Genomic DNA, 21,340 nt, shown 5'->3' on the forward strand with positions numbered 1-21,340 from the left:
TGCATAAACTCACAAGAAAATCATGATTTAGGACTACTACAATTTATTCAAGACTTGCTAGCATAGAAAGTACGGTTTTCAAAAGATAAACATGTTAATTTTCTAAAATCCTAAAACACGGTTTTAAGTAGATCCATTTTAAAGAAAATCTTTATAGAAAACCTTATCAAAGATAAATTATCACAAAGAATAATATCTTTTTGATAATCGGTTTTTAAGAAATAAATCTTATTAAAAAATCTTTTCCTAAAAACTTATCTTTTTAAACTTTCCAATTTTTAAGAAGCTTACCAAGCTTTCGTCACGTTTCTAATAAGTCTCATGCATAAACCAACTTAACATATTTACAGCAATTCTAAAAGATAAGAACTTAATAAAACTAAATTGCTGCGCCAATACTCAGTTTATGTAGGATACTTGAGCTTCACACAGTCCAGGACTAAGTTCCTACTGTCAATTTCACTCCAGTTCCGAACTAAACTTCGCAGGCCAAGTTCTTCCAAAACTTGTTGTACTGTCTTCAACGCAGACCAAGTCAATTCAAGTTCCTGTGAGGGAACTCTTTTTCTATCTTCCTTAACTTTCCTTGAGTTCTCTTTTGAGTCTTCATATATAGCTAGGTTACTCTTCCACTTGCAAAGTCAAATTCACTTGTTCTAGTCACAACACTAAGAGAACTCTTATTAATTTGAAGTTTGCTTTGTTTAAGTTCATCATCATCAAAACCTTTAAGCTTTAACACTCTGTTAGGCGATAAACCATTATCAAACCATATACAACTATACAAGTTCTTGGAGCTCATTCAAACACAATTTTGAGTATATATTATTTTTTATCTTTTTCTTAGTGTTGGAACAATTATAGGTTTCATGTATATGTTATATTTGAAATTTTGATCATGGAAGCTTATTAATAGGAGTTGGTTCTACTTAAGATTAATGTATTATGCATTTTTGAAATTAACAAATCATACTTAGACTGACACACATAACGAGCCTCTAGCACCAATTTAATACAAACATAATCCTTGGAATTCCATAATAGCACTTACATGTTACAATAATCAAACCATATGTTGTGAATCAACAAGCTTAATATGTGTGATGATGCAACATTGAAGAACTTGTGCTACCCATTTTTTGAAAAAGGAAAATGATTCTTTGACCCAATCGAAGACCAAGACCATAGGTATGTTTCATCGGGCCTAATGTATGTGATGATCCAATCCAACATTGAGTAATAACAAAACATTAGATGCAAATAACATGATGCAAAAAAGAACGTGCAATAACGTGACTTCCAAACCCTAATAACGTCGAACAACACTAGCAAATTCCACTTAATATGATGTAGCCTTGCCAAGACAATTCCAAAAAAAAAAAAAAAAATAGGGGGGGGGGGACTAAGTACGTATGGAGTACTAGTTAACATAAGACAATTTTTTTTTAATCTGAAGTACTTTTAGACTACGTTCAATTCATTTTATTATTTTCGCTTATTTGATTGATTCATTTTTTTTTTTTTGGTATCGAGTTTGATCAGATCTAAACTTTTTTTAACCTAACCCGGCCCGATTGCTCGATTTGATCAAAATTTGAACTTATGTGTACAGTTAATCTATAAGGACACAAAATATCAAATGGTTCTTATTAGATTTGTATAAGTGTGTATTATTTTTAATTTTCATCAGAAAACTAAAGATATATAGCAATGAAAAATTGCACATAAAACGATAAAGTTGATTTAAACTTACTTATATTTTCTAACATATTTGAAATCAAGTGAACTAGATAAAAACATAGTAGCTCTAGACATGCTTTGACTTTAGGTTTAACACATTAATTAATTAATTTTTCTTTGATATTGATTCTAAGGGTTTTTTCACTTCACCTTAAAAAATAATATTTAGTAAAAATAATTTCAGTTCTGTAAAGATAAGTTCAGTTGAGTAAAGTTTTCCTAAAAAAAGGTTCAATTCATTAAAGATAAGGCTCCGTTCATTTCACCTTATTTTTGCTGAACTAAAATTATTTTTGCTTAAGTAAAATTAATTTCACTGAACTAAAATTATTTTCGCTAAACTGAAATTATTTTTAATGATTTTATATTATATTTCTTGTAAGTTTACTGGTTTTTACTGAACTGAAACTATTTTTGTGAACTGATATTATTTTTACTGAATATTAATTTTTTAAGGTGAAGTGAACAGGGCCTAAGTTCAGTTTAGTAAAAATAATTTTAGTTTAGTAAAATTCAGTAAGTTTAAAGAATAAATATAACAACTTGTCAAAAAAAAAAGAATAAATATAACAAAAAATTAGAAAAAATAATTTCTATTCAGTAAAAATCAGTAAAGTTTAAAGAAGAAATATAACAGAAAATCAGTAAAAATATTTTTAGTTCAGTAAAAATAATTTCAGTTTAGCAAAAATAAGGTGAAGTGAACGAGACCTAAGTGAAAATCAAAACCATACATATCAAATATACTTTTCAATGCATATGATTAATATCAAACCAACGTCACAAAAATCGATCACCATTGGAATACTAAATCTTACAAGTTTTCTAGGAGTCACAAGATAGATTGAGTTGAGGTGATAACACTTATTGCAATAAAAACCTGAATCAATCATTTCATAGATTAGTCACACTCATTTCACTATTGAAAGACTACACACAATTGTTAGTTGCCTTCGTGATATCATCACAAGAAGATTCATTTACACTTTAAAAATGCTATGAGCGAGTAATGTCTTTCCATTTTCACCCTAGCTTTGCTTATAGTCACACCAACATTGTACTAAAGCACTAAGGTAATTTTTTTGTCAAATTTGAAATCACACCACAATAAATTTAAATAAGAAACATGAAGATCAAAATAAACCAGATTAGAAATTTTAGACAAAACACGCTATTTCAAATGAAAAGCAAAAAACCTTTATCCTAAAAACATATCCTAAATGTAGTTACTTACAAAAAAAAAAAAAAAAAAAAAAAAGAGAGAAATTCAATAGGTGTAAAAAAATTAACCTGACCCGTTCGACTAAAAAAAAGCCAATTCAGGTTTTGATTCGTGTGACATAATAATTTAGCATGACTCAATTTTAAAATATACCCAACCTGTCTTTTTTTTTTTTTTTTTTTAATAAAAATAATAGACTCAACCTTACCAAAGACTTCACTATGCCTGACCTAGATACCCAAATCGATACCTCTAACCCAATTAAACTTGACCCGAATATCTAAATTGACACCTCTAAAATTGATTTGTATTTAGGGCCTGTCCACTTCAACTTAATTTCAGTTCTGTTTAGCTCCAATCAGTTCAATCCAGCTCCTAATTTCCTTCTCTCATAAAATATTCATTTCTCCTCTTTTCAATCCATCTCTAATCAATTCAATTTTGCTCAATTCAGCAAATGTGAACAAATCCTTAGCGATCCTTATAATCATCGACGAGTCCTCTGTCTCTAGTGGCTAATCAATTCATCTTGAATCCTTGATACAATATGATGAATCGCACGTGGACGCATAGCATAGCAAGCGATTAGGTCAATTACTTGACTACAACAAACCCAAAACGGCAAAAACCCCCCCAAAAATATCTATCGTAAAACCCTAATCTCCTTCCGCCTTCTTTTTCCTCTTTACCAAAATATCCTTTTTATTTTCTCTCTTATAAAACCTCTCTTTCTCTTTCTTCCTCATTTCCATCTCTCTTTTCTGCCGTAAAACCCTTTCATTTTAGGGTTTTGCAGCGTCTTTCTCTCTCCTCTCTTAAACCCTAATTTCGTTTCAAGCCTCCCTTTTCTTCTTCTACTATGGGCAAGTCTAGCAAGAAATCCGCTACCAAAGTTCGTCTTCTTCTCTCTTTGGAACCTCTGTAAACCCTAATTTTATTGTTTTTGATTTGAATGGGATTAATGTGTTGTTGTTTTTCGTGTTTCAGGTTGATGCAGCTCCTGCTGCTGTCGTTCCTTCTGGAAAGAAAGGTTCTAATTTAACTTTTTAAATTTATGGTTTTAATTTGTGTTGATTGTTGTAAAAATTGAACTGGTTTTAATTTTTTCATTTTTCATCGTTTTTTTTTGTGAATTTGGTTTTAATTTGTGTTGATTATTGTAAAGATTGAACTGATTTTTCAATTTTAAGGTTTTTAATTGAACTTTGGATTATTCTGAGAATTAAAATGATTTTTGATTTTGGGGTTTTAGGTAAGAGAAGCGCAGAAGAGGCGATTGAGAAGGCTGTGAGTGCGAAGAAGCAGAAGATAGAGAAGAATGAGGCTGTTATTGCTCAGCAGAAGGCTGCTGAGAAGAAGAAGCCTAAGAAAGTTGAAAGTAGCAGCAGCGAGGAAGATTCTTCTGATTCAGAGGAAGAGGTGAATGCCCCTCTTTTTTGAATTAATTAAAGAATAAAGATTTGTACTTTACATATTATTTATTTGTAATTGCAAGTTTAAGGATTTGATTTTTTGACGGTAAAAAACAAATTTTTGATTTTTTTGGTGGTAAAATAAATGATTCAATTACTTCGAATTAGCGGATGTTTTTAGTGTATAGTATCATTGGTAGGTGTATATTTTTGTTTGTGTATAAATTATTTAGATTAAATATTTAATTGGGTATTGGTTTTATAGGTTTTATTTGGACCAACATTTTTCTTAAAGTTAATAGTTATGTAGGGGTAACACAAACCGTTTGACTTGTGGGGAGTGAAAATGTGTTGGGCTTTTTCCTGTGTACTGTGTTTCGTTGCATTGTTGAGATTAATGACATTGCTTTGAATTTCAATGTCTTTGTGGTATGTAGTTTTTTAAGTGTTTTATGTCTTCAGCAGCTTGTTCTTTATCATTCAAGATAATTTGCATGAAAGATTTCGTATGATAGGTGCAGCTGTTGTGTTATATATTTGTTTATGTATAGATTGATGATCATATATATATATATATATTTGTATGGTTAACTTATGTACACTTTGCAATTGTTGTATAACTAATTTACATTTTATAATTCATTAGGTTGTTGTGAAAAAGCCACAAGCTAAAACCCCTGCTGTTGTCAAGAAAGCCGTGCAGGAGAGCAGCTCAGAAGATTCCTCAGATTCTGACGGAAGTGATAGTGTAAGTAGTTGATGAAATATCACTGATAAAAGATGGAGATTTTAGTCATAGCTAATACTTATGTTGGTTATGTTTGCAGGATGAACCTGCACCAAAGAAAACTGTACCTGCTGTGAATGGTTCCAAGAAGGATGATTCCTCTGATGACAGCGACGATTCTTCCTCCGAGGATGAGGTAGGCACTTGATTGTGTAGCCATATGGTGGCAAACCAGTTTTATTAACGCTGCTGCTGACTTTATATTTTATGGTTGTAACATTTAAGGAGGATGTTAAACCTACTGCCAAACCTAAAGCAGTGCCCGCAGCAAAGAATGGTTCTCTTTCTAAGGCTATGCCTGCTGAATCAACTGAGGAAAGCAGTGATGATGACTCAGATGAAGAGAGTGATTCCGAGGATGAGAAGGTATACAATAATAGTTTTAATTAGTACGAGTACTAATGAACTTTTATTTTTTGATGCTTGCCTTGTGAATTTATAAACTGTATTAAGTTGGAAAGGATCAATTCTCGCTCACAATTTCACTAAATTTATGTTACTGCAGAAAGTAGTTCCTGCCAAGACTGTTAGCAATGTGAAAACACCAGCCAAAGAATCTGAGAGCTCTGATGACAGTTCTGATGAGAGCTCTGAAGAGAGTGACGATGAGCCTAAAGCTAAAAAGGTATAATTGATTGTAAAATAGATGGCTATTGTACTCAATTTATCTATTTTACGGAGTTTTTTCACATTGCATTGTCAATTATTTCTTGCTGCTAGAAGAGTCTAGATACACAGTAGTGTTCGTTTTATGATTATTGTTAATTTAAGCTTTTTAAAGATCCCCCAAGGGGCCAAGGGTATGTGTATTGTGATGGTTGTTCTTTAGTTCTCTGATTCAGCATTGGTATTAGTGTTGGATCCTGTTTCAACTGGAACCTTCAGTTAACATATACTTTTGCAGGCTACAAGTGCTGTGAATGGTGCTAAAGAAGCTAAGAAAGATAGTAGTAGCAGTGAGGAGGAGAGCTCTGATGATGAACCTGCCCAGAAGGTAAAGCGCTGCTACCAATATTTAATGCCTTATTAATAAAAAGCCATCATTATTGTATTCACAGTGTTCATATGCTTCTGTATAACAGACAGTCGCATCCAAGAAAACTGAAAGCTCAGATTCTGATGAGAGTGACGAAGACAGTGACGAGGAGAGTGAAGATGATAAGCCTCAGAAGACCCCAAAGAAGGTAATGATCTAGGTCTTGCTTCCACTACCTCTCCCAACAGCTTGAAATGACAAGAATCCACTATTGTTTGTCTGTGATGACAAGATGATAAGGGAAATGGCGCGAAAATGATAATAGTTTCTATTGCATGATTTTTTGTAGTTAGCCAATTGTGATTGTATAACCTGTACTGCCGTTTTTGTATTTAGTATGCCATTTGAAAATTTCTTGTCTGTTGTAATTAAGTGTGTTTGGTCGAATTATCTCATTTAAATTGCTTTGTTTGCTTGCAGGACACTGATGTAGAAATGGTTGATGCTGAAGAAACAAAGTCTTCCTTGAAAACAGTAAGTACATTGTTCTTTATCTAATATCATCCAGCAATGGGCTAAATCCTTCTGTAGTTGTAACTGTGGCCTGATTGTTAATTTCTTTTCTCAGCCTAAGACACCTGCAACCCCACAAGTTCAAGCTACAGGATCTAAGACGCTGTTTGCTGGAAATCTTTCATTTGATATTGAGGATCAGAATGTGTATGTATTCTTCTTTTATTTCAAGGTTACTAGTGTATTGCTTAGTTAATTTTTCCTTACATCATATTGCTGTTTACAGGCGAGATTTTTTCAAGAGCGCAGGAGAGATTGTAGATATTAGATTTGCCTCCGAACCTGAAGGTAGATTCAAGGGCTATGGCCACATTGAGTTTGAAACAGCAGAAGCTGCTCAAAAGGTGAGTCTCCAAAAGATTGCTGTTAATCGACTCTATGTTGCTATATGATGACCTTTTCTCTATTATATCTACTATGCTATGGCTGTTGGCTGTTGGTTATCTGCTATAAATACAAATGTAATTTATTGCAATATATTAGATGTAATCCTTTACTTTTATACTTTTTATACTTTATTATACCAATTTCTAAAGGTGTTATAGCTATGCATATTCCTCACTGTGGTAGTATGGTACTTTTTACTCTCTAAATTAATCTAGTAAGCTGCATTTACTTTGCTAACAATATATTTTTTTCCAGGCTCTAGAATTGAACGGCCAGGAATTATTAGGTCGCCCAGTGAGGCTTGACTTAGCTCGTGAGAGAGGTGCATACACTCCCGGCACACGGTATGTATTGTTATGTTTGTTTTTATTTTTAATCTTTACTTTTAATATACATGTGTTTTTAATTAATAATTTTTATTTCTTTTGTTTTGTTAGAGAGAACTCTTCTTTCCAGAAGGGTGGAGGCCAGAACCTTACAATATTTGTAAAGGGATTCGATACTTCTGCTGATGAGGATGAGGTATCATTGTTCTCCTTTTGTTTCCGTCTTTCTTATTGTATGTCAGCTGTTTTTGATTGTTTTTACTGTCCACTTGCAGATGAGGGGTTCCTTGAAAGAACTCTTTGGTTCGTGTGGAGAGATTACAAGATGTTCTATCCCACAAGATCGTGAAAATCAATGTCTTAAGGGGTATGCGCTAAGAATCTTTTTTCTGCTTTGTTTTACTGAAGACATCCAGTGTTCTTTTGGTTATACGTATTGAGAATCATTTTTATATTCTATTCACTATAAGGCAACCCTGTCTTTCTCGTTCTCTGATATGTGCTTAGTGTGTGGTATTTTGCTTTTGTCAAAGAACCAAATTATCATCCTTAGGCATCTCTCCTTGCACCCTTCTTTGCTTTCATTGGACCTTTTTGTTTTTTGCTTAGTGTGTTGGTGATTGGAATTATAACCTGAGTTGAGGTTGTGATGCATTTGCTTTAGTACTACTCAATTCTCCTTTTTTCACAGCATACACTTGATGAGGCTTATATAGTACATGAGAATGTGATAGTATGTTTCTACCACATATTTCATGGATGTCAAGTTCTTATCAACTTATCATGCATATCTGTTACCTCCCGGCATAGTTATCTTCATATGGGTTTATTGCTGACTTCCAGGTTACTTATTATTGAATATTATTCCATGATTGTGTCCTGTTTAAGACTATTTTCCATGCTAAAATTTTCTGGTGATTATTTTTATCCAATTTTGTTTCATGTGTTGCTGCCTGCTTTTTTTTTGTACCATTCTTTCCTGGCAAACATGTTTTCTTTCTAACTGTATTTTCTTGTGCTCTGCAGTGTGGCTTATATTGATTTTGCAGACAGCGATGCATTTAACAAAGCTTTTGACTTAAATGGATCTGAACTTGGAGGTTGTTACTTGAATGTTCAAGAGGGTAAGCCAAGAGAACCCCGTGAGTTTGGGAGTGGAGGATTTGGAAGTGGTGGTGGATTTGGAAGTGGTGGAAGAGGTGGTGGGAGAAGAGGTGGCAGAGATGGTGGTGGTGGAAGGTTTGGTGACAGACGTGGCGGAGGAAGGTTTGGAGGCGGTGGTCGTGGTGGTAGAGATAGTGGTGGTCGTGGTGGTAGAGGACGTGGTGGTCGTGGTGGGTTCAGCATTACTGCATCTGCCTCAGGTAACTCTTCAAACCATGAAGTCGTAGAAAGAGTGAGAAGAGGATGATTAGTAAAAAATCGGTTATTGCTAAAAAATTGCAAACAAAATTCTCCTAGCATTTACATAAATCCTTCTGAATTGTGTTCTGCGTTAATTTAGCAACTGTTAGTGTTTAATCTGATTTTTATTTATTTTTATTCTGATGAATGCAGGAAAAAAGACAACCTTCGATGATTAGGATATTATGCAAATGGAGAACATCAGTTTCGGCCAGATGTATTAAAGTGTTTTAGATATTTTAAGTGACTATTGGGACAGTTAGTAATGATGCTGGTTTAGTTTGAGCCCAAGTAGAGAATTTGTGTACTTAGGCCGAAGTTTTGTTCAGAGATGTGACCATTGTATTAGTTTTATGCTTTTTTTGGCTGAATTACTTTTTCTTGAAAGAATTATAGGGATATATATTTGTCCTTAAATGGAATGTTTTATTACTTTATGCAATTCATTTGGTATCTAATCTATTATTATAATTTGTGCAACTTTAATTCTACTTCTGATTGACTAGTTTTCGATTATTTTAATACTTCCTTATTCTCTATCCTTCATCATAAATGTTTGGAAATAATCTAAATCATAGATGCACTCTTGTATATTTTTTTTTTCCTAAAAATAGCTCAACAATTCAGATTGAATTTGTGGTGAAGATTGTACATTTGTACATGATTGTTGCAATCTTTGAAACCCTTAAGGCTTGTTGTCCACTGGACTCCCGTCACTTCATCCTTAAGTTAGGATGATATAATTCACTCCTTTACTGGTAATGGTTTAGGTCAGAGTGTCAGACTTCACCACTAAAACACTGTAGGGTTCCAAGTGTCAAACCTATGATTATACACGAGTAATATTAGGTGCATTTTCTCTCAAGACGTGATTGCTCAAAACAAAGAAAAGAGCATTTGCTACCGGAATAACTTATTTTAACATAATTAGTTGGTACAAAAAAAGGGAATTTGCTTATCCGAACAATTTATGTGACTTCGTTACATGTCTCAAAGAAGCTACATTATCTATAACCATATTTGTTTGTCTATGTTTCTTTGTAAATCAAAATTGTTAGATCAATACGAGTAACAAGATATGAAGCTAGGAGCCTAGGACATGAAGACTGACCCTCTTTAATAACAAGGGTAAGGGCTAATAATCGACTATCAATCTCTTGTTAGATTCGTTTTAAATGCATCTTTTCAAATATTAATTTTTTTTTTGAAGAAAAGCTGAAGGAGCTACTAACTTTCATTCATAGGGAAATCATTGTTCAAAAGAGAAACAATACAAGACGGAAAATCTGTCAACCAAATAATTTTTATTTTACTCATATAAGTATATAACACAATTTAAAATAGAATTATATTTTGTACAAAGATGATAAAAATAAATATGTCGACTTACAAAAAACAACAAAAAATGTCATTTACTTCGTATATGAGTATGTAAATTATACTGTAAATATGAGTATGTAAATTATACTTCTATATTTATATACTAGTATGTCGATTGTACTATATAAAAATGGCATTTAGTCCCTCCTATCACGCGGCGTTGGGTGCGTGGCTAGAGTTTGTTCATACTTAATTCTGCCGACTTCAAAACAACAATTTTCAATCTATTCTTTAGTTCTAGTTTTCATCAACTATAATTGTCCTCATATTTTTCACTACTTTTTTTTTTTTTTTTTTCGAAAGACATATTTTTCACTACTTCGTATTTTCCATTCTTCCAAAAAAAAAAAAAAAAATATGAATGTTGGAAAAGATGTTCGTCCATTGCCAATGTACGAATACAAAGTTCTGAAACATGTACCAACTTTTGTTAGAAGACGATAAGATCGAGATCTTGACCACAAGTTGAGTGTTGCAACTCTAGGTACGTACGACTTTTATGTTTTTACGAGTAGCAATTTTTTTTATTAACTAGATGGTCGAGTAACTAGAGAGAATTTAAATGTTATTTGGAAATGTACAATCTTCTTTAATAACTAGATGGTCGAGTAACTAGGGAGAATTCAAATGTTGTTATTATGGAATATAAGACTTTTGTTTAGTGATTGAATGGTCGAGTAACTAGAGAATTTAAAGGGTACGTATTTGTGAATATGGTATGTTATCTAGTAATTGAATGGTCGAGTAATTAGAGAAAATTAAAAGGGTACGTGTTTGTGAATATGTTATATTCTCTAGTAATTGAATGGTCGAGTAACTAGAGAGAATTCGAGTATTTGTTATAGAAAGTATTTGATTCAACAAAAAATGTAAGTTCACACCATCAAATGTTGAGGAAGAAAGAGAAATGCATCCATGGAGGTCAACGGGTGAGAGTGAGAAAGACATGAATGAATTTAATTTTTTAGAAGTATTTTTTATTTTATTTTATTTTAAATGTTAATTTTAATTTTTTTTTAAATGTGCGGTGATATTTAATTTGTTTTTATTATGCTAGTCCATACATAAGAGTAAATAATACTGAGATACTAGATGGTTCTGTTGGGGTGATAATGATGGGAAAGATTAGTGCACATGGTTGGAGTAGAATAGTAAATACGAGAGAAAAAAGGAATATTTTAGGCAACCAAGCTAAAGATTAAAGCCTAAAGGTCATGGGGACCATGGTACTGGTTCACACAAGGGGATAGTGAAAAACATATTCCACGTATAATAAACTCGAATTGTATAAAAGCGTGTCAAATTCAATTAAACGGCTCAACCTTCTCATTCACATGTAAGGAGTATGTATAGTTACAAGAGATATTCTAACCCTAACTATAATAGGAATAAGATAAATACTAACATAATTAGGAAACTAAAGATTGGTAGGCTTGAGATTTAGAGGCTAGCGAAACAAAATACTCACGAGATTCCAAATCAAACAATTGCCACCCTTTCTTCCCAAAAGGGTAACCCAAGAAAACACATTTTCTACTCCGCGACTCAAATTTATCTCCTTTACTTCGTTGATTATGTGCATAACACAAACATCCAAACACTCTCATAAGCTCATATGGGGGAATTTTACCAAACAACATCTCATATGGAGTTTTATTTTGAATCACAGAACTAGGAGTTCGATTAATCAAATAACATGCTGTCAACACACATTCACCCCAAAATTTTATAGGAAGTTGTCCTTGAAAACGCAAAGCCCGAGCCACATTAAGAATATGTTGATGTTTCCTCTCTACTCTCCCATTTTGTTGAGGTGTTCCCACACAAGATGATTCAAAAATAATACCATTTTGAACAAAATAATCTTGAAGGTGATTGAATTCAGTACCATTATCACTTCTAACAACCTTTATATCTCTATTAAATTGTCGTTTAATCAAGGCAATAAAATTGAGAAAGGTAATTTCAACTTCAGTTTTATTTCGAATCAAATAAACCCAAACACCTCTAGAAAAATCATCCACTATTGTCAAAAACAATTTAGCACCACAAGACGATGCTACCTTGTACGGACCCCATAAATCAATGTGAACTAAATCAAACAAACCATTAGCTTTATTCTCACTAACAGGAAAACTATCTCTAGATTGTTTTGCTCGAGGGCATACATCACACACATCATTATTCTTTCTAATAGAGTTACTCACAGGTGGAAGTAACTTTAGAACTTTCTCCGACGGATGACCCATTCGTTGATGCCAAAGATCCACCACACAATCCACTGCTAGAACCTTCACATGCGGCACACCTCGGAAAAAGTAAAGTCCATCTTGTCGTTCACCCACGCCAATCACCGTCCTCGTCAACTGGTCCTGAATAACACAAATTTTGTTAGTGAATTGAATTATACATCTGTTTTCATCACTAAGTTGTGTTACAGAAATTAAATTGCAATTTAAGTGGGGAACAAATAACACATTATCAAGCACCAAACCACCCTCTAGGGTGACCGAACCCAATTGATTCGCATTCACCGTTTGACCATCCGGCAAACCCACCGGACAATTTTGTATGGTCTTGATATTTCTCATGATGGACAAATCATTAGTAACATGATTAGAAGCTCCTGTATCCACAATCCACAATACGCTTGTATTACCTTCCAACCGTGACTTGGTTTTGCTCAAAATATCGATGATTTGTTGGGCTTGCTCCACCGAAACTCCCACAAGTCCTTGAACAAGATTAGTGCTTGATGAAGAGCTACTACCGGAGTTAGTTGCACCCCCTCCTTGCACCGCATTGGCCCGTGCCGATGTAGGAGCAGCATTAGATGAGTTCCCTTGCTCCCCCACATATCCACGACCTCCTTTACCACCACGATTGGTAGAGCCACCACGGCCACGGCCTCTTCCACCTTTTCGATTGTCATCCCAACCCGGCGGAAAACCAATAATCTGATAACACCCCTTCTTGTCATGGCCCACACGGTTGCAATGAGTACAAAATGGCCTGTCTCCATCTCCCGAATCACTCCTAGCCCGGGAATCGACCTTGAATGCCATCACATTCTCCTTTGGCTTATTATCACGACCTCGTAATCTCTCGGTATTAATCACCGTTTGATATGCACTATCCACCATGGGAAGAGGAGATTGTGCAAGTAATTGTGCTCGAATTGACTCATATGGATCATCTAAGCCAATCAAAAAATAATGCAAGTAGTCCTCTTCACGAATATCTCCAACTTGCTTTGCTATATTGCATTTGCAACCACCACATGAACACTTTGGAACACGACAAAATTGAACCAATTCTTTCCATATCTTTGATAATCTACCAAAATAATCCGTCACCGTCTCGGAGGGCGATTGTTTACACACTCCCAATTCTTGCTTGAGTTGACACACACGTGTCCCACTCACCACACAATAACGCTGCTGTAAGTGCTTCCATAATTCACTCACAACATCATAATATTCTATCGTCGACCGAAGGCCATCATCAAGAGTATTATTTATCCAAGATACCAACATGGAATTCACGGCTATCCAATGTTTGTATTTGGATGAATCAGCTGCTGGTTCCTTAATTGAACCATCTACAAAACCAAACTTCCACTTCGCAATTAAAGACCGACGCACGGCTTTGGACCACTCATCATAGTTCGATCCTTGTAGCTTAATCGGTGTTATCACGATACCCGGATGATCGCTTGAGCCAAGGTAATACTCGTGATCAACCGGTGGTGGTGGCGGTGGTGTTTCATCATCCTTCGCCATCTCTCTGCCTCACTGTATTTTGCGGAAAAATTGAAAAAATTTCGGAACCTAAGCTCTTGATACCATGTCAAATTCAATTAAACGGCTCAACCTTCTCATTCACATGTAAGGAGTATATATAGTTACAAGAGATATTCTAACCCTAACTATAATAGGAATAAGATAAATACTAACATAATTAGGAAACTAAAGATATTATACAATCTTTCCTAATTATTATCTTAACAAAGCGTCATTAAATTAATTAAAGTTTTGTATTGACAAGTATGTCTAGTTAGAGTATATTGTCAAGAAAATAAGGAAGAGGGTACAAGAGGTCGTTTGGTTGGATTATTTGAACCTAAGAAGTCACACACCCACAATTCATTCAATTAATGAAGTATAATCCATTCCAACATTAAAATTGAACAACTTTAGATTAGTATGAGTCTTAGAATCTGTACCTCTCAAGTATGAGATTCTATACCAATCCATTCCACTATACTTGAACTAAACACCCCTTTAGTAGGTTTTGGCTTCATTGGAAATTAGTGATTAAGTATAGTAAGTTGATTGTAGCTGGTTTGATTAATTGATTGTATGAATTGAGTAAATTTTTTGACCAGCTTAAGAATAGAATATATAGTCATTTCCGGCTATGTGTCCAAAGGCCACCCCTCGCCCACCCGCCACTAGGGGTGTGCAAAAATGGACCTGGACAGGAAAACCGACCGGGATCGGACCGGCCCGGTTCAGAATTTCCTCTATTCTTAAAATCTCATACAATCGTTTTTCAAAATTAACCTTTTGTGCTCAAACGTTTCTTACTCTTTCAGTTCTCTTTGGGGCCATGTTTGGTGGTTAAAAACTAGCGGGTTGTATAAGCTGGTTTGACTAGGTGGTTACATTAGCCATATGTATACATGTGTTTGGTAAAAATGTGTAGCCATATCTCCTTTATTGAATATGACCAGTGCACTAAGGCTTTCAGAACCAATGTTTTCTAGTATGTTGGTATTCATGATTGAAACTTTCTAGTATTGTTCTGCTAGTTTGGTTAGTAATTTTACCAGAGTTAGACATCAACACAACTTTCCAAACAAAATTTAAAGGGCTCTTCACTTATTCAGAATATGGCAGGATAACCGATTAACATTAGCCTGACCATTAGTTCAATCAGCTAATGGTGCTCATGTTATAATGTGAGTTAATAGTTTTAACACTAAGGCAAAATAATTGTAGAATTAAAATGCTACATTGGACTTAAAAGACAAGCTCTTATGATATACTGGTAAAGTCACATTTCTGACAAGATTCAATCTTCCAAATTGATTAATAAAAAAATGGATTAAAGAGTATGTTGTGAGTAGATCCCTGGATGAAAGACTAGTTCAAATATGCAGATTTGTCATCTGAAGACGGCGAAAGCAGAGGTGATGATGGTGCTGAAGCTTCCAATCATGCTGCTGTTAGTGATTTTGATGATGAAGCAGAAGATGAATTACAGTCAGATTTCAACAATGAGCAGGATTCCCAAACTTATACAGATGATATGGGCATGTTTTCAGAAGATAGCAAAAGCGAAAGTGGAGGAGCTGAAGATGAAGACATTGTGTATGTAGGTTTGGATGATGTAGAAGACAGCAGAAGCGAAGGTAATGGTACGAAAGATGTGAGTATTGTTAGTGATTATGTGGATGATAGTGTCAAAGACGACGAAGTTGAGGACAAGGATCAGGGAAACTCTGACAATAAGCAAGGTATTCAAATCACTGCAATTATGCTAATGTGTTGTGATTCTTGTAAAGATGTCAATTATGGATTGAAAAGTTGGCACGTGTAAAACCCTGGATGAAAGACATGTTCATATATAATACAGGTTTTCAATCAGAAGACGGCAAAAGCATAGGTGATGATGGAGCTGAAGATTCTAGTCCTGCTGCTGATGATGAAGCTGAGGATAAACAAACATATACAGAAGATTTTGATTTCATACAAAGTACGAGTAAGTATGACAAACTTGGTGTGCTATAGTTCTGTCATTTAATTTGAGCTCAAAATTAGCTGCATTGCATACAGAAGCAAAGTTGATGATGCAGAATAAAAGCAATTTCAATCTAAGAACAAGCTCTTTTTCTATCATGGACTACATGATTTAAGGAATTATGTAAATGCAATTAGTGTTAATATATAGATAGAGAAAAACAATTATGGTGTCTTTGAGTAGTTCTTAATTAGGAGTCACCCTAACAATGTAAGCAGTATTTACATATATGTTGGTATTTCTTCAGATGGTAGCAAAAGTGAAAGTGGAGGAGCCAAAGATGCTGATCTTATAAGCAATAAGGATGCGAATGTTGAAGATGAAATCGAGGGGGATGGACAAGCAAAATTATCTGACAATGAGCAAGGTAATAAGCAAATATATACAATTGTTAAGATTCTTATAAACCTCTAAAAACTAGTCTAAAGTGATTTGTATTATCATATATGTTGCTATATGTATTCAGATGACAGCAAAAGTGAAAGTAAAGATGTTATTGATGTTAATGTTGAAGATAAAATCGAGGGAAATGGAGATGTAAAAACCGACAATGAGCAAGGTAACAAGCAAACATGTACAATTGTTAATACTCTCATAAACCTCTAAAAACTAGTCTAAACAAAATATATGTAGGTCTATGTTCAGAAGATGGCAAAAAAGAAGATGACGTAGCTACAGATGAGTATACCCTTGAGAATTTTGTGGATTCTAGTGTCAAAAATGAAGTCCAGGAAAGAGAACAGGGTATGGAAGTATGAATATTCTGAAGATTCTCATAAACACCTTAAAACTAGACCAGACTAATTGAAGTAAATATTATGTATATGTAGATTTGAGTGTCATAGAAGATAGCAAAAGCGAAGACAATGGAACTGAAGATGTAAATATAATTAGCCATAATATGGATGATAGTGTTCAAGGTGAAGTCGAGGACAAAGGTCTTCATCAAATATCTGACAGTAAACAAGGTTTGGACTTGTGCAAATGTGTTGTGAAGATACCTAGACAAAACACATTAGCTGATCTACAGTAATAAATTGATGTATGTATGTACTGTATGTAGCAGATTTGCTAGTAGAAGACAGCAAGAGTGAAGCCGATGCCACTAAAGATGCAAGTGCTGATAGCTATCATATGAATGATAGTGCCAAAGATGAAGTCTTGGACATTGAACATGACAAAAAACAAGGTATATTCAAATTAAATTGTGGGAAATTTTGTTAGTCCTTTAAATTGTACTAATTTTGATATATGTATGCCTGCATTTAGATGTTAGTGTTGAAGTCCAAGACAAGGGAGTCGGAAGCTTTTCTGATGAAAAAGGTACGCATACACATGTCTTCCTCGGATTTTGGTAGTAAACTCTTAACATGCAAGAACTCCGTCCAAATTTTATCACTCACTATACTATTTTGGGATGTCCCGAATTTATCTTTTACCTTAATAAGACAAAATTTGCATCCCCTATGAAGTGAAACCTAGCTTTTCTCCTACGAGTACTACTTTTATCTCTATCAGTCACAACTCATTTTCTCTTCACAATGACTGTATTTTCTTAACAATTCTGCACTCATCTCTCTGTATCCACTTTCTTTCAATTTCCTTATTCACCAAAATTTTTAACCACTTTCACTATGAATTTACTAAATACACATAATAATCTAAGTGTAAGATGATGTTTAAGATAGAAAGGAACACTAACAAGTTAACTAGTGGTTTATGATAGAACAATTAACTATTACTGAAGGTCTGAAGTATGCTTTTGCTGATAAAACTTTCAAACATGCAGATTTTAGCCCAAAAGCATTCAAGGAAACTCTGGAAAGAGATGGAATTGATCTGTGTTGTCCCAAATGCAAGAAAAATATAACCCACACAATGATTTATCGAAAAAAGGAAGATAGCCAACAACATCAAACAACATGCTATACCTTCTTGACAGCTCTATGTAAGTTTTCAGGCTAGCCATTTTCGAGCCAAATCTTGTTATCATGTTCTGTTTTTTCCATAAACACAACTAAGTTTTTGTTAATGATAATTTGGTCCAACTATGTCATTTAACTTACCAACATGATAAAAGTTTTATTCTCATATATACTCCCTTTAATTTGTTGACATACAAATGTAACACACAATATTTAAACTAGTCACACTAATAAAAATCCTAAGGTAAAGAGTATGCATTTGTTGTATCTACATAATTTTCTACTCGAAACTTTGATAATTTTGCTAACAATAATCCTGTTGAACTTACAGTTAGTTGCATGCATTCAATGGTAGTTCATTGGAGAACTAATTATCGCTCACACTTTGGTAAGTCCCCTAGCTTGCTCTATCTTTTAGCAAAAAAAAAAAAAAAAAAAAAAACTCAAACATTGTTTTATATTTGTTGTTGCATAGATTAAGGCATTGGTGGAACGAATGCAAGGAGTTGATCATGATAGATATGCAACCGAACGCAAGCTAGCAAGCCTCACCAACATGTATTGGGCGGCGACCGTGATGTACGTACTAACTAATCATGACTTTGTTGCAAAGTGAAAATTCCTCTGTAATTACTAATTACTTCCCTACATACTCCTCAAGTTTGTATAATTTCTTGCATATAATCGGGTGTATTCGATCACTATACAGAAATAATTGTACTTGAATTCTAGCTAGGTACAATAGGACTTTATGCCCACGATCACAACACATTTAAGACAAGCTAAGGGCGCTATGTGGCCTATGGCCCTGTTTGGTGGTAGCGTTTGAGGTAGCGATTAGCGTTTTGACCAGTCAAAACACTACTAGAAAAAATTTGAGAGTGTTTGGTAAGATAGCGATTTTAGTAACAGTTAGCGATAGAGGTAGCGTTTAGATAGCTTTTTTCAAATGTTAAAAATAGTAGTGTTTAGAAGTAGCGGGTAGCGTTTGACATATTTTTACTACTTTTAAAACAATATTTTTATAAATTTTGATATATTTTGATATTGCAACCGCTAATTTTGCCAAACACTCATACTATCAACCGTTAATTTGACAGCTAACCTCTACCCACTACTAATTAACCGCTACTCACTACCTTAACAGCTACCCGCTAGCTACTCGACCGCTAAAAGTGACTCGTTACCGCTACTATTGCCAAACAGGACCTATATATATCTTAGGCGAATAAAGGAAAATAGCTAAACAAGGGAGTACAAGCTTAACTTGGCAACAATGTTGTAACACAAGAAGGATTTTTTTGATACTTTGGGTATACTTAGGAAGTTAGGAGTATTCTTGAACTTATTCACGATTCAAAAGTTAAAAACGGAGTTAGAGGTGATTATTAGATGGACCGGGCCGAAGCTAAAAAATTAAGCCCATTTCTCTCGGGTCGGGCCGGAATTTTTGTACCCAAACCAGCCTAAAATGATCGGGTTGTGCAGGCTTTTCGGGCTAATTTCAGACCGAGTCTAAAAATCAACTAACTATGCATAAAAACGCATTCCCAAATGCGCCTAAAAAAGCTAGAACCAACTTGATTTCGGGCCGAAATTTTTTGCCCAAAATCAAGCCGGGTCGGGCCAGGTCAACTTTGATCACCCACAAACTACTGAGTTAAACTCGAAAAGGCTTGCAAAAAAACTCAAATTTACAATAACTCATTTAAGATTTGTATTAATTGTTGAGAATAAGCTCAAAAAATATAAGTAGCAACAACAACAAAAAAAAAAAAAGTTATAACTTATTTCGAAACTAATTAATCAATTTGATAAACAAAATCGAATAAAAATCACTTGTGAAGAAACGTAGCAAGACGTTTGAAAAGAAGCTTAGCATTCTCAGAATCAGGATTAAATGCATGAAAACAATGACCTTCTCCTTTTACTTCAAACAACTCTACTATCCCTTCAAATCCACTCTTTTTGACCGCATCATAGTACTTTACTGCACCATCTTTCAGCTCATCCTTCTCCGCCACAACCACCAGCACTCGACTACACCCGAGCGCGTTCAAGCTCGGGGCTCCTACACCCATAGGGTTGATCATATGACTATCCGAACCACCCGGTGCATTCGGATACACGAAGTCCCATATCTTGTAAGCCGTCTCAAGGCGAGGATCATCTTTCTTGTCTAAGAAGTAAGGGTGAGAAAAGAAAGCTCCTAAGATCTTAATATCGCGGTGTAAGCTCTCGTTACCAGCCCTCATGGCTATGTTATGGACTATGTTTCCTCCTGCACTGTCCCCTCCTATGAAGACCGCCTCGAGGTCTCCGTGGTTAGCTAACCACGGGTCTGAGAGCGAGGCGGTCCAGTTGAGGGCAGTCCAGCAGTCTTCATAGGCTGCTGGAAGAGGGTGTTCAGGTGCAAGTCTGTACTCGACTGAGACTATTAGTATTTGAGCCTCTGAGGCTAGGATGTTCATGTAACGGTGGTCGAGGCTTGAGAAGGCGGATTCGAGACAGAAGCCGCCTCCATGGAAGTAGACTAAGATGGGAATGGGGAGATTTTGATCATTATTATTATTATAAGTGATGAATTTGTTAGCAATGTAGAGTCTTGCTAAGAGGTTTGTGTTAGGGGAGATTGTCACGTCTTTCGATGAGACCCCGGTTTCGGGGTCTTGGGGTGTAGGAGGGACATAGGGTGACCCAAACAGGCGCTCAACCGAGTCGTCTTCGAAGACTCGGATGAGCCCTGGGAACTCTAGTTTTACTTCTTTAGATATGGATGCCATTGATGTTAGGATATGGTGAGAAAATGAGGTAGTGTTAATGTGTGATACAAATTTGATAATGTTGTACCAAAAAAAAACAATGTTAAGTGGATAGTTGGTGCGTTCATTATATTTGTCCACTATATATGCTTTTTTTGGGAAAAGACAGGACAAGTACAATGCCGCCTCATGAGTCATGGCCTCACTATGTTGAACTTAATGTTACCAAATTTGGAATTATATTGACACGTGTTTAATGTTGTCACATTATAACTTGTAGAGAATCTAATACTTTTTACGGAGTATGTTTTTTATACTGGTAAGTGTCTTCTTTTGATGACCTTTTGTGTTGTTTAAATGATATTGATAACGGGTGTCACAAGACGTTAGATGAAACTCAAACTTATTACAATATAATAAATGATTCTGATCAAAATTTCACATAAATTTTGGCACCTAATATATTACAGCATATCCTATCAAAAGAAAAGAAAAGGATGTATCCATGTCAGTGGAGGATCCGGATTTGGGTAATGGGGGTGCGAAATTAATTTTAATAAAAAAAAATTTACAAAATACAAAGTAATATGTGGAACGTAATAATTTTTTCTCAACTAAATTTTGAGTTAATCCATTTAACT

General features: G+C 34.7%; 3 protein-coding genes and 1 pseudogene across 6 annotated transcripts; 2 read left to right on the top strand and 2 right to left on the bottom strand.

The window, feature by feature from the left end:
* The first annotated feature begins 3,697 nt into the window (after positions 1–3,697).
* Positions 3,698–9,269, top strand: LOC145589339 (uncharacterized). Its single transcript, XM_081645870.1, has 17 exons — positions 3,698–3,854; positions 3,950–3,992; positions 4,215–4,381; positions 5,021–5,122; positions 5,202–5,297; positions 5,387–5,527; positions 5,667–5,786; positions 6,066–6,155; positions 6,244–6,345; positions 6,618–6,671; positions 6,766–6,857; positions 6,937–7,054; positions 7,353–7,441; positions 7,535–7,619; positions 7,699–7,790; positions 8,450–8,787; positions 8,981–9,269. The coding sequence occupies exons 1-17, from the start codon at positions 3,822–3,824 to the stop codon at positions 9,004–9,006; spliced, it is 1,788 nt and encodes a 595-aa protein (XP_081501996.1). The 5' UTR covers positions 3,698–3,821; the 3' UTR covers positions 9,007–9,269.
* A 1,075-nt stretch (positions 9,270–10,344) lies between these two features.
* On the top strand, positions 10,345–18,935 carry LOC145587330 (uncharacterized). 4 transcript variants are annotated; one of them, XM_081644061.1, is made up of 12 exons: positions 10,345–10,691; positions 15,372–15,728; positions 15,848–15,973; positions 16,260–16,379; positions 16,479–16,571; positions 16,658–16,756; positions 16,843–16,980; positions 17,076–17,201; positions 17,282–17,335; positions 17,802–17,960; positions 18,269–18,325; positions 18,413–18,935. In XM_081644061.1, exons 2-12 carry the CDS (start codon positions 15,521–15,523, stop codon positions 18,415–18,417), a joined length of 1,185 nt encoding a protein of 394 aa, XP_081500187.1. In that variant the 5' UTR covers positions 10,345–10,691; positions 15,372–15,520; the 3' UTR covers positions 18,418–18,935. The 4 variants fall into 4 exon arrangements, with proteins under 4 accessions (XP_081500187.1, XP_081500186.1, XP_081500184.1 ...); XM_081644060.1 differs by having other exon boundaries at positions 10,347–10,691; positions 15,848–15,967; positions 16,646–16,756; positions 18,413–18,933; XM_081644058.1 differs by having other exon boundaries at positions 10,348–10,691; positions 16,646–16,756; positions 18,413–18,932.
* LOC145590204 (uncharacterized) lies at positions 13,184–13,989 on the bottom strand. Its single transcript, XM_081646955.1, has 2 exons — positions 13,261–13,989; positions 13,184–13,219 (listed from the first exon to the last, which is right to left on the bottom strand). Exons 1-2 carry the CDS (start codon positions 13,987–13,989, stop codon positions 13,184–13,186), a joined length of 765 nt encoding a protein of 254 aa, XP_081503081.1.
* A 613-nt stretch (positions 18,936–19,548) lies between the features above and the next one.
* LOC145587332 (2-hydroxyisoflavanone dehydratase pseudogene) lies at positions 19,549–20,720 on the bottom strand (annotated as a pseudogene).
* Positions 20,721–21,340: the final 620 nt, after the last annotated feature.

Source organism: Chenopodium album, chromosome 17, assembly GCF_948465745.1.
Source record: "Chenopodium album chromosome 17, dcCheAlbu1.1, whole genome shotgun sequence".
NCBI lineage: Eukaryota > Viridiplantae > Streptophyta > Magnoliopsida > Caryophyllales > Amaranthaceae > Chenopodium > Chenopodium album.

Coding starts and splice junctions, on each gene's coding strand:
- LOC145589339 (XM_081645870.1), top strand. CDS start 3,822: ATGGGCAAGTCTAGCAAGAAATCCGCTACCAAA. Junction 3,993..4,214: donor CGTTCCTTCTGGAAAGAAAG/GTTCTAATTTAA, acceptor TTGGGGTTTTAG/GTAAGAGAAGCGCAGAAGAG. Junction 6,156..6,243: donor ATGATGAACCTGCCCAGAAG/GTAAAGCGCTGC, acceptor TCTGTATAACAG/ACAGTCGCATCCAAGAAAAC.
- LOC145590204 (XM_081646955.1), bottom strand. CDS start 13,989: ATGGCGAAGGATGATGAAACACCACCGCCACCACCACCGGTTGATCAC. Junction 13,220..13,260: donor AGAATGTGATGGCATTCAAG/GTCGATTCCCGG, acceptor AGATGGAGACAG/GCCATTTTGTACTCATTGCA.
- LOC145587330 (XM_081644058.1), top strand. CDS start 15,521: ATGGGCATGTTTTCAGAAGATAGCAAAAGCGAAAGTGGAGGAGCTGAA. Junction 16,981..17,075: donor AATATCTGACAGTAAACAAG/GTTTGGACTTGT, acceptor TACTGTATGTAG/CAGATTTGCTAGTAGAAGAC. Junction 17,336..17,801: donor AAGCTTTTCTGATGAAAAAG/GTACGCATACAC, acceptor TCAAACATGCAG/ATTTTAGCCCAAAAGCATTC.